General features: G+C 38.3%; 1 protein-coding gene across 3 annotated transcripts in view; it reads left to right on the forward strand.

Annotated features, from left to right (window-relative positions):
• The first annotated feature begins 11,510 nt into the window (after nt 1–11,510).
• Nucleotides 11,511–12,193, forward strand: part of LOC136820721 (uncharacterized) — a 31,158-nt gene continuing 30,475 nt past the window's right edge. For 2 of the 3 annotated variants that reach the window (XM_067076941.1, XM_067076943.1), the window contains exons 1-2: nt 11,511–11,606; nt 11,851–11,962. In XM_067076941.1, coding sequence (XP_066933042.1) covers nt 11,604–11,606; nt 11,851–11,962 — 115 coding nt within the window. In that variant the 5' untranslated portion in view covers nt 11,511–11,603. The remainder of the gene's footprint in view (nt 11,607–11,850; nt 11,963–12,193) is intronic. The other variant, XM_067076942.1, reaches the window with a different exon arrangement.

Below are 12,193 nucleotides of genomic sequence, written 5' to 3' on the forward strand. Positions count from 1 at the left end.
TCAATGTTGGCAAAATCCAACGATTCACCGGCGATCCACTGATCGTGCTGATCCACTGATCCAACGATCTAACGATCCAACGATCTAACGATTCAACGATCTAACGATCTAACGATCCACAATCCACTGATCCAACGATCCACCGATCAAACGATCCACTGATCCAACGATCCACTGATCCAACGATCCACTGATCCAACGATCCACTGATCCAACGATCCACTAATCCAACGATCCACTGATCCAACGATCCACTGATCCAACGATCCACTGATCCAACGATCCACTGATCTAACAATCCAACGATCCACTGATCCAACGATCCACTGATCCAACGATCCACTGATCCAACGATCCACTGATCCAACGATCCACTGATCCAACGATCCACTGATCCACTGATCCAACGATCCACTGATCCAACGATCCACTGATCCACTGATCCACTGATCCAACGATCCAACGATCCACTGATCCAACGATCCACTGATCCAATGATCCACTGATCCAACGATCCACTGATCCAACGATCCACTAATCCACTGATCCAACGATCCACTGATCCAACGATCCACTGATCCAACGATCCACTGATCCAACGATCCACTGATCCAACGATCCACTGATCCAACGATCCACTGATCCACTGATCCAACGATCCACTGATCCACTGATCCACTGATCCAACGATCCACTGATCCAACGATCCAACGATCCACTGACCCAACGATCCACTGATCCACTGATCCACTGATCCAACGATCCACTGATCCAACGATCCAACGATCCACTGATCCAACGATCTGCTGATCCAATGTTCTGAAGATCTGATGAGCTAACAATCCAATGTATAACGATTCAAACAATAACACTTTACCGCCGAATAAATACATCAAGACTACGTCAAAAAGTATATGGTGTATACAGAACGGAAAAATATAACGATATCATATAACGTATTGTTCGTAAGACTTAATACATAGCAGTAACAATAACACTAGTATGTACAATGAATCATAGCGTTAGAGACTATAAGCATTGCCGGGCGGGACTATGGCAGATATAATAGTGTAAATTCCATGGTATGTACCGTAACAATTCAATATTTTGTCTAGTTTGTATAACCTTTTATATGTGGCCTGTATAGCCTGTGTAGTCTGTATAGCTTATGTTTCAGTTAAATCTATAATATGTTGTATTATAGGTTTTGACCCGGTCAAAGTTTCATATGTTCAATTATAATATAACTATTACAGTCCCTTGTAATATAATGGTAATATGGTGTAGTAAAGGTAGTAAAGCAGTCAAGCTTCATGTGATGAATTGTAATATATGTATTATATATATCTTTGTAATACAATGGTAATATATGATGACTCCATAAACATGACGTCACTCGTGACATCTTACACTGGTCATTAGCCCAATAACATGAAAAGTTCTAAAATAATATGTTAAAAGATCCTGCATCGATGCCGAAACACAGCCAGAAAGAGATAACAAAACCCCCGTTGTAAATTTGTTTACATATGACTCGATTTTGCTATCTGCATTTCCAACAAAAACCAGTTGAAAACAAAACTAAACGAGGCACAGTGGACCTACTGGGAGAGACTTGGTGTAAGAAGTTTCATATTGCAGACATTTATTGTTATATTATATTCCGCCTGTTATATCCGCCTGCTATATGTAGCATAATATATGTAATGTGTAATATCGCATCCACTATCCTCATTGTCCTCACCATCCTCACTATACTCACTATACTCACCATACTCACCATCCTCACTATACTCACACTCCTCACTGTCCTCACTATACTCACTATCCTCACTATCCTCACTATACTCACCATCCTCACTATCCTCACTATACTCACACTCCTCACCATCCTCACTATCCTCACCATCCTCACTATCCTCAAAATCCTCACTATACTCTCTATACTCTCTATACTCACACTCCTCACTGTCCTCACTATCCTCATTGTCCTCACCATCCTCACTATACTCACTATACTCACTATCCTCACTATACTCACTATCCTCACTGTCTTCTCTATCCTCACTATCCTCTCCATCCTCACTGTCCTCTCTATCCTCTCCATCCTCACTGTCCTCTCTATCCTCACTGTCCTCTCTGTCCTCTCCATCCTCTCTGGCCTCTCTATCCTCACTGTCCTCTCAGTCCTCTCCATCCTCACTGTCCTCTCTATCCTCACTGTCCTCTCCATCCTCACTGTCCTCTCCATCCTCACTGTCCTCTCTATCCTCACTGTACTGGCTGTCCTCTCTATCCTCTCCATCCTCACTGTCCTCTCTATCCTCACTGTCCTCGCTGTCCTCTCTATCCTCACTGTCCTCGTTATCCTCTCTATCCTCTCCATCCTCACTGTCCTCTCTATCCTCACTGTCCTCTCTGTCCTCTCCATCCTCACTGTCCTCACTATCCTCACTGTCCTCTCCATCCTCACTGTCCTCTCTATCCTCACTGTCCTCTCTATCCTCACTGTCCTCACTGTCCTCTCCATCCTCACTGTCCTCTCTATCCTCACTGTCCTCTTCATCCTCACTGTCCTCTCTATCCTCACTGTACTCGCTGTCCTCTCTATCCTCTCTATCCTCACTGTCCTCTCCATCCTCACTGTCCTCTCCATCCTCACTCTCCTCACTATCCTTACTGTCAACTGTCTTCACTGTTCTCATTATCCTCACCAGCCTTGATCCTCACTCTCATTATTTTTCTCAATATATCTTCGATATCTTCACTTCCCTAACAATCCTCAATCTTCTTACTATCCTTTTTATTATCCTTGCCATCCTCGCTAAGGTAAATAAAATTGTCCACCCTTATTTTTTTTCGGCTATTGAAATCAGGCCCAGTAAAATCTCTTTTTGTTGAGAGCGAGAACACGACGATCTGTAATCGGATTAATACAGCAACCTGTAATCGGATTAATCGGATTGCTAAATTGAGTATTTTTTAATGTATAGGAAAATTCCCTTTCGGGAAATTTTGAGAAAACGAGAGGCTAAAACTTGTTAATTTTTGTGATAAAACGGAAACAAAAAGGACAGTGAGGATAGAGAGGACAGTGAGGATGGAGAGGACTGTGAGGATGGAGAGGACAGAGAGGACAGTGAGGATAGAGAGGACAGTGAGGATGGAGAGGATAGAGAGGATAATGAGGACAGTGAGGATAGAGAGGACAGTGAGGACAGTGAGGATGGAGAGGACAGTGAGGATGGAGAGGACAGTGAGGATGGAGAGGACAGAGAGGACAGTGAGGATAGAGAGGACAGTGAGGATGGAGAGGATAGAGAGGATAATGAGGACAGTGAGGATAGAGAGGACAGTGAGGATAGAGAGGACAGTGAGGACAGTGAGGATGGAGAGGACAGTGAGGATGGAGAGGACAGTGAGGATGGAGAGGATAGAGAGGACAGCGAGTACAGTGAGGATAGAGAGGACAGTGAGGATGGAGAGGACAGTGAGGATGGAGAGGACAGAGAGGATAGAGAGGACAGTGAGGATAGAGAGGACAGTGAGGATGGAGAGGATAGAGAAGATAATGAGAACAGTGAGGATAGAGAGGACAGTGAGGATAGAGAGGACAGTGAGGACAGTGAGGATGGAGAGGACAGTGAGGATGGAGAGGACAGTGAGGATGGAGAGGATAGAGAGGACAGCAAGTACAGTGAGGATGGAGAGGACAGTGAGGATGGAGAGGACAGTGAGGATGGAGAGGACAGAGAGGATAGAGAGGACAGTGAGGATAGAGAGGACAGTGAGGATGGAGAGGATAGAGAGGATAATGAGGACAGTGAGGATAGAGAGGACAGTGAGGATAGAGAGGACAGTGAGGACAGTGAGGATGGAGAGGACAGTGAGGATGGAGAGGACAGTGAGGATGGAGAGGATAGAGAGGACAGCAAGTACAGTGAGGATGGAGAGGACAGTGAGGATGGAGAGGACAGAGAGGACAGTGAGGATAGAGAGGACAGTGAGGATGGATAGGATAGAGAGGACAGCGAGTACAGTGAGGATAGAGAGGACAGTGAGGATGGAGAGGATAGAGAGTATAATGAGGACAGTGAGGATAGAGAGGACAGTGAGGATGGAGAGGATAGAGAGGATAGTGAGGACAGTGAGGATAGAGAGGACAGTGAGTACAGTGAGGATAGAAAGGACAGTGAGGATGGAGAGGACAGTGAGGATAGAGAGGACAGTGAGGATAGAGAGGACAGTGAGGATGGAGAGGACAGAGAGGACAGTGAGGATAGAGAGGACAGTGAGGATGGAGAGGATAGAGAGGATGGAGAGGACAGTGAGGATGGAGAGGATAGAGAGGACAGCGAGGACAGAGAGGACAGTGAGGATAGTGAGGATAGAGAGGACAGTGAGGACAGTGAGGATAGAGAGGACAGTGAGGATGGAGAGGATAGAGAGGACAGCAAGTACAGTGAGGATAGAGAGGACAGTGAGGATGGAGAGGACAGTGAGGATAGAGAGGATAGTGTGCAGCAACTGATATAGGTAGTATAAAAGTATTATATATTATGGTATATTATAATAAGCGTATAGTATAAGAAGAATACAATTAAATGTCTGCAATATGTAATGTTACACCAAGTCCTTGCCGACCTACTTATCGCGAGGGTGTCAAATACCACGTGTTCAATAATAAAATCAACTTTTATTTCCAAAAACGGCAATAATTGCCGAAAACGGCAATTTTCATTTATTTACTTTTTTATTTTTCTGCTGATTCAACCTTTCATCGTTGAAAAAATTGCCGTTTTCGGCAATAATTGCCGAAAAGAGCAATAATTGCAGTTTTTATCTTAAACACCCGACTGATCACTGCTGGTCGAAATATCGAAACTACCATGAGTCGGCTGATTTTAAAATGCGCGCGTGGGCAGTTAATTTTCACATGATTAACATATATATATCGAATTATATCGCGGATACCTTGCTCCGGAACACCGGAAGTGCCCTGGAACGTTCTGGAGCGGACCAATCACACCGAAAATTGTGCTCCAGAACACTGGAAGTGTTCCAGAATCTTCCGGTGTTAAAGAGCACGAAAAAACGGCACTTTTTGCTCCAGACGTTTCCAGAGTGCCGGGAAGGTCCTTATCATACTCCAGTCCAGGATGCAAGTAAAATTTTTCAATCTGCAGACCTGCTAGAGGGGGGTTCAGTTATTGCCAGTTAGGGTTAGGGTTGGAGTGCGAGAGTCACAATATAAGGCCAAAGGCCTTCTCAGGGGCATTCGTACCCTGAGACTTAACTCAGGATCCTGTAGGGATCTTTGTTGTAGTGGAGCAGGGTTGGATGCTTTGTTAATTTTAAGGTCTATAAATTAAATGCTATTAAGTATTTGTGAATGACAGCATTCTGCCATATCTCTTACCTCTTTGTACCTCTTTTTAGCTTCTGCTTGAACAGCTCATCCAACTCGTTGAGTCCGATGCTTCAACATTTCCTTGAGGCTGTTGGAGTCAGCTTGCCTAAGGTTAAAATAGTGGGCAAGCAGAGGTTCATCCGGAACAGTTGTGAGGAAGGTGTCTAAGTGTTTTTTGAATACTTCTTTGGGGCAGTTTGTCAAATCTCTTATTGGTCTGGGAAGGGTGTTGAATAATCGAGGGCCTTCTTGGGAAAGACTTCCCCTCCAGATATTTTTGTGTTTGATATTGACAGCTTTTAGATTGCAAATTCTCCCCAATCTCTGATGTTATATGGCAGGAAATGCCTCCTTTACTTCCGTCATAATCAAAATTTGGGACGTTGCCTTCAATGACGTTCCTGGTATAAATTATTTGATACCGTCTATGATGTCTCGTTGGCACAATCAATTAGGCATTGGGTTTGTAAACCAAGGTTGCTTGAATTTGGTGGTTTGAGCCGAGGTAGGAGACCTATTTTGCAATAGTACAGGCAAATTTCAGAAAAATACTTTCAAAAGTCAGAAAATTAATTCGGATAGAAGATAGGAAAATAGAAAATAAGGGAAAATAAGAGACAATGCATGCATCTTGGAGTATGATATCATCGTTTGCCAACCAAGCGCTGTGAGTGGGAATTGTAAAGAATTAGGGGACCCGGCGACACAAACAAGCCCCTGCCTAAGCCCAATTGATTTTTTGGCTCATGTCCTCCCTGATCCTGAATACTTGAGTCAAAAAACTTTATCTAGCGGTATTGTATAGGGGTTGCAAAGCAATCTAGACTACCTTCATTCAGAAGTTGCTAGTAAAATAAGAGGAACCCATAAAGAGACAGGATTGTAAGCCTTTAACACCCAAAACACCACACAACCCACAGCGACAACACACCCGACTCGTCAGCGCAACGCTCTTTTCTTTTAGTTATTCTAATGTAAATGGTGCCTTAATAAAATGGAATGCCAGTCGAACGTTCCAACATTTTTATTTGAATCGTCTGTTTTTCCATGCTTATCAGAAATCAAAACAAAACAAATCAGAAACAAAAATTTAGAAAGATGGTTTTGTTTCCGTGTTTCTTTACCAGTTTTGGTTTCAGAGTTAGATTTTGACACACATAATTTTGTTCAGTGTTTACTGCCTGCAAGTTCTTTGTTGATTGGAGTTGCTATTGGACAGTTACTTTCTGGAGAAAAAAAGCTCTCCTTCTAGCACAACACAGCGAAAACTTCTCATTAATTGACCTTTCGATACTTGACTCTTGCTCTAAAAAATCTATATAATAGCAAATCAAACATTCAAAACCGCAGAACCACTGTGTAAATGAAGTTAAAGGTATGTTCACACAATATAGCAAAACTGCTTTGCTTATAAATTTGCTTCGCATAAAGCTATTCGATCCCTTTCTTAACAACCCTTCAAAAACTCTATAACCATTTCGTCGCATCAAAATAAAAAAGCCATTTTTTGGAAAATTAAGTTATGACCATACTGATGCTTTACACCCTATTTTTCATCGATTTTCTGGCTCAAATCCAACAAAAACCAACCAAAAGTGGTCTAATTTTAAACTTTTAGAAAAATAAGAATTTTACTTTTCACTTTATTTTCAGGGTAAAAAAGCCTTAATTCACATCATTTTAGGGCAAAAAAGCCTGAAGTCCAGAGTGGAAACAATTTTGGACTAATGACTTTTCTAACACAGAAATATTTCAAATGTTAATGGTTTTTCAGGATTTAATAAGGAAAAATAATTTAAAGTCGGTTTTCTCAAAACAACAAAAGCTTTTTTATTTTAATGCGACGATTTGAGATTGTTATTGATTACTTTCAATAACTTCTATAACCAATTGATTACTTCGGTGGTCCCAGTCGCCTGAGACGGTAGAAACCCGGCTCATCAGACAGAAATAAAATATTGAGGGAAAACCATAATTCTGACCAAAAACAGTGCATTTCTCTGTTCATAACTTCACATAAAACTGTTCCCTTGATCACCTGACTTCAGTAGACTTTCCTCTCTCATTTATATCTTTAAGAAAAACCAAAAACATTGAGCTAAAACCAAAGCACATAAAGAAGTGTCAGCCATAAGATTAACCCCCCTAATTTTCCTGCCATTTTGTGATTTTGTATGTGTTTGCCCTGGGTTTCTTCAAATAACTCATGTCGCGCAATCTGATTGGTCTGTGAAAACGATAGTGGTCTTTGCCCATGAATTGTGTGTTTTTATTTCAGAAGCGATCACGATAGAACGTTCGAAGAAAATCATTGAAAAGTATTGTTTCTCACCCCAGAAATGGCAATTTTTAAAAGCCATTTTTTAAAAAAATCTTCAGAATAAAGAAAGTGTGATACCTCACCCTCTTAGATTTTGATGAAATTTTGACCAAATGATCTATCACACAAGAAAATAAGAACTCTGAAAATTTCACTTTGATATCTCAAGTAGTTTTGCAGATAAATAGCGTCTCAAAGATAGGCTACTAAGCAAAAATTGATCTCTGGTGGGGATCTCTGGTGGGGAGCAGGTTTTGAAAGCCGATTAATTTTTATTCAAGTACATTAGAAAGCTGATTTACAGTGGATTTCAAGAACTTTTTCTAAGTCCAAGTGTGGTGATTAGCTTTAGACTGTCCAATATCAGTTATATACCATGCCAAAAGTAGGAGAAAATCAATCAATAACCAGCTTTGGAATCACTTCTAATCAACCCATACAAAAAGAGCTCAGATCTTCGAAACAAAGCGCCACATAAAGACTTTAAGTGGACGTCGGTCTAAGTTTTCAATAGTCCGAAGAGCGAAATCAACGATATAATTAAGTGTTCAAAGTTTTTCCGTCTCAGACGGATTTCCGTCTCAGCGAGGTACAAAAAGAGGCTTTTCCGTCTCCAAATTCAACAAAATACCGTAAAACATGAAGGCTGTTGTTTCCGTCTGTGATAAGTTTTCATCTGATAATTATATAAATATTGCCCGCAAAACTAAAAGTAGGAAAAACCTACCGAATTTTTCCTAACATGTGAAATCTTCGAAAACGATTTCACACAAACTTTCACAAAGTCTAAGGTAAAAAAACTGCCCCCAGCTGAATTTTAGAATATAGCCTCCACAAAACAAAAAATCAAAAAAGCTTAAAAAAGTAGCAAAACCAAAGTGTTGCACAATCCAAGGAATGGGATAGAAACTCACAAAGATAAAATGCAAATTGTCGAGTATAAGATGTTAGATTAGAAATTTGATAAAATTGAAGTGATCTAATTAACAATTTGAAAGAGCATTGCATTATTTGGCAAATGAAGTGAGCAGGTGCAAAATTGTTAGCTTTCACCCTGTATTTTTATCAATATGCAATGCATTTTCTACTCTACTGTAAAGAATAATTTGTAAGTTTTAAGTAACAGTTGTATTTGTTTGAAAATCCAAATTACTTGTTTCAACGAATCATTTTTTAAAGAAGATTAGGCTAAGAGTTGTACAAAAAAGAAGTTTTTTAAAAGTTGATAAAGAAAATGAGTTAATGATCTGCCAAATCTACAAAATGTTGCATCTTGATTCTGCAGAATTAAAAGCATTGCAAATCGCAAAGTGCGATAAGTATATGTAATCACATGATAACGAGTGCAATTCGAATATAATTGCACAAGTGATTTTTTTGTTATTAATTTTCCAAGTCCGAAAGGACGAGGAAAATTAGAAACAAAAAAATCACGAGTGCAATTTTCGAATTGTACGAGTTATTATGTGATTACGAGCTAATCGCACAATGGCTGTCACTACTTTTTCCCAGTTAGGAAAGTAAATTACAGAAATTACACTGAGAGTTTTATATTTTTCTCTTCTCTTTATGTCTTTCTTTTATTGTTGTTTATTGATTTTCTTTCTCACAAAATAAATTTCGAATGCAATTAAAACGTTCGATGCAAAAAAAATGTAAGAAATAATATTAAAATCAATTTTGTAAACATTGGCGCGGCATTGGAGAGTGTGATTAACGATTAATTGCTCTCTATAGGATGCAATTAACGATTAATTGCTCTCTTTGAGGGCGTGCCAAATAAGAAAAAATAACCCATCGTGCGATTAGTCAATTTGATCCCTCAATTTGATCCTACAATTTGACCCCTCAATTTGATCCCTCAATTGATCTTTCAAAATTATTGAAAATTGAAAATTATTCAAATAAGAAAAAAAAATTAGCCCCTCCTAAGCTCATGGGGGAGCAAACTAAACTAAAAACTTACCCTTTGAACAATATATGGAGGGGTATATTTGATTCCAATATTAAAGCACAAAGGGGTTTTCCATCTTGACATAAATTCATGTTTTGGGATGTAACTTTCGTTTCAATAACTCACTCAATAAACTTAACCAGGTATGAAAATATAGTTAGTTATTTTTAACTTTCATTTTTCCTGCATTTGAAATTTCTTTCAGTGCAAAAAAGGTTCTATCAATTTTTTTTGGTGCACCCTAAAGATCCTTTGACTCTTATTAAAATTTGTATGCTTGATAAAATCTTATTCATTAATTTATATTTGTGATTGTGATTGATTGTTTGACATTTCCTTTGGATTATTATTTCATATCTTTCATTCAACCTGGAGGATACATTTAAGAAAATCGGGTGTGCAAGCCATAAGTTGGAACCATCAAAAGTTCTTTAAAGGGTACAAAAGTCCCATAAGGGCTCCAAACTTGCACAAATTGAAAATTAAAGGGTCCTAAATTCTTGAAATTCTGACCAAAATTTAGAAAAACAGTCTTCCTGTTAGGTATTATACTTTTATGTAAGTCTATTCAGCAACAGATATACTCATCTGATTAGTGAAAATTTTAGTGGTATATGTATATCTCTGAATTATAAGTTTTGATGTTGAGCTCTCATGTCAGATTTCCAGCTATTATTGAAGAGGGTTGTTTTCTATAGAGAAAAAAAATTCTTTTACAAGCTTAATTACTTTTATATACCCTTTCATAATGGAAGCATAATTTTGTCTCTATAATTGCTTTTTAGAAAGCTTTTTATTTGTGAACAGATAACCTTATTGCTGTGACAGTGTGTGTTTTAAAAACTGCTCACTTTATAAACTATAAAAAAGGAACATTTGTTTTTTCAATGGATATAACACTGCTTGTAAACCTGCCAATATTATATTTCAATGTTTTGATAGGCACATAATTTGATGTTTGCCAAACTTATAATGTAACACATCATGTCATTAGACTAGATTAACCTACTCAGGGTTCGAATTATAAATTTTAGGAGATTCGCAATTTTTCCTAAAGTATATTGAAGTTTTGAAGTAACGAGTAGATCAGAGTAGATAAAGCAATAGATAAACGAATGAAGAAAGTTGTGGTAGCGAGTATACAAAGCAATAGATAGACGAGTGAATAAATTACCGAAGTAGCGAGTATATAAAGCAATAGAATAACGAATGAATAAAGTAGCGAAGTAGCGAGATGATAAAGCGATAGATAAACAAGCGAATAAAGGAACCAAGTTGAAAAAGTAATAGATAAACGAGTGAATAAAGTAGCGAAGTGGCAAGTAGATGAAGAAATAGATAGACGAATGAAGAAAGTTGCGAAGTAGCGAGTTGATAAAGCAATAGATAAACGAATGAATGAAGTAGCGAAGTGGCAAGTAGATAAAGTAATAGATAGACGAATGAAGAAAGTAGCGAAGTAGCGAGTTGATAAAGCAATAGATAAACGAATGAATTAAGTAGCGAAGCGGCAAGTAGACAAAGCAATAGATAAACGAATGAATAAAGTTGCGAAGTGGCAAGTAGATGAAGTAATAGATAAACGAATTCGAATAAAGTAGCGAAGTAGCGAGTTGATAAAGCAATAGATAAACGAATGAATAAAGTAGCGAAGTGGCAAGTAGATAAAGCAATAGATAAACGAATGAAAGAAGTAGCAAAATAGGTGTTTTCTTATAATTTTTTAACTTCGCATTTTCGAATTAGGAAATCTTTGTGGGTCGCTAAATCTAAAATTCACTTCGCATTTTGCGAAGTGCGAAGCTATAATTCGAACCCTGCTACTCTCTCCTCTTTTTAGAAAAACTATTTAAAAAGTTTTGAAAACGCTGACAGTTGATTGAATTGTAAGGGGCATAAAAAGTTCACAAAATTTATAAATGGTAAGTAGCTTTTAGTTTTGATTTTCTTTATATTATTTTGTGTCAGTGTTTTATCATTCATCACAATTTCATTGTAGTATTTTTTCCTGAGTATATAACCCTTGCGTTAAAACATTATCTTCAAAGAAAGAACTAGTTTCAATATTTTGCTCACATCATGAATTCCTCACAGACTAACTTGTGGTAAAGATGAAGATTTTTTTATCATGAAAATTTTCCTCACAGTAAATTAACTTTCCAATAGGTTTTGAAATATTTGATCAGTTGTAGGTCTAATAACAGCGGTAGTAACATGGCGCCAACAACAAAGAGAGGGAGAACTTCAAATCAATCACAGCAATCTCATCAAGATGAGTGTAAGAATTGCTTGGTCAACTTCTGTCTAATTTCTTTTGATGTCTTGATCATTGTGGTATGTCTTTTTTAACAGACAACTTGCAAGTTCAATCAAAATACTTTAAAAGGGGTGATCATCAAGATCCATACTTACAATGCTGATCCTGCCTCTTTATTTAAGAGAGATTGTTATATTTTCAAGTCAAAAAATTGTCAGTGACTGAATTGCTGTATTAAACAAATCAAGTTTG

Source organism: Clytia hemisphaerica, unplaced genomic scaffold (genome assembly GCF_902728285.1).
Source record: "Clytia hemisphaerica strain Z4C2 unplaced genomic scaffold, Clytia hemisphaerica genome assembly, whole genome shotgun sequence".
NCBI lineage: Eukaryota > Metazoa > Cnidaria > Hydrozoa > Leptothecata > Clytiidae > Clytia > Clytia hemisphaerica.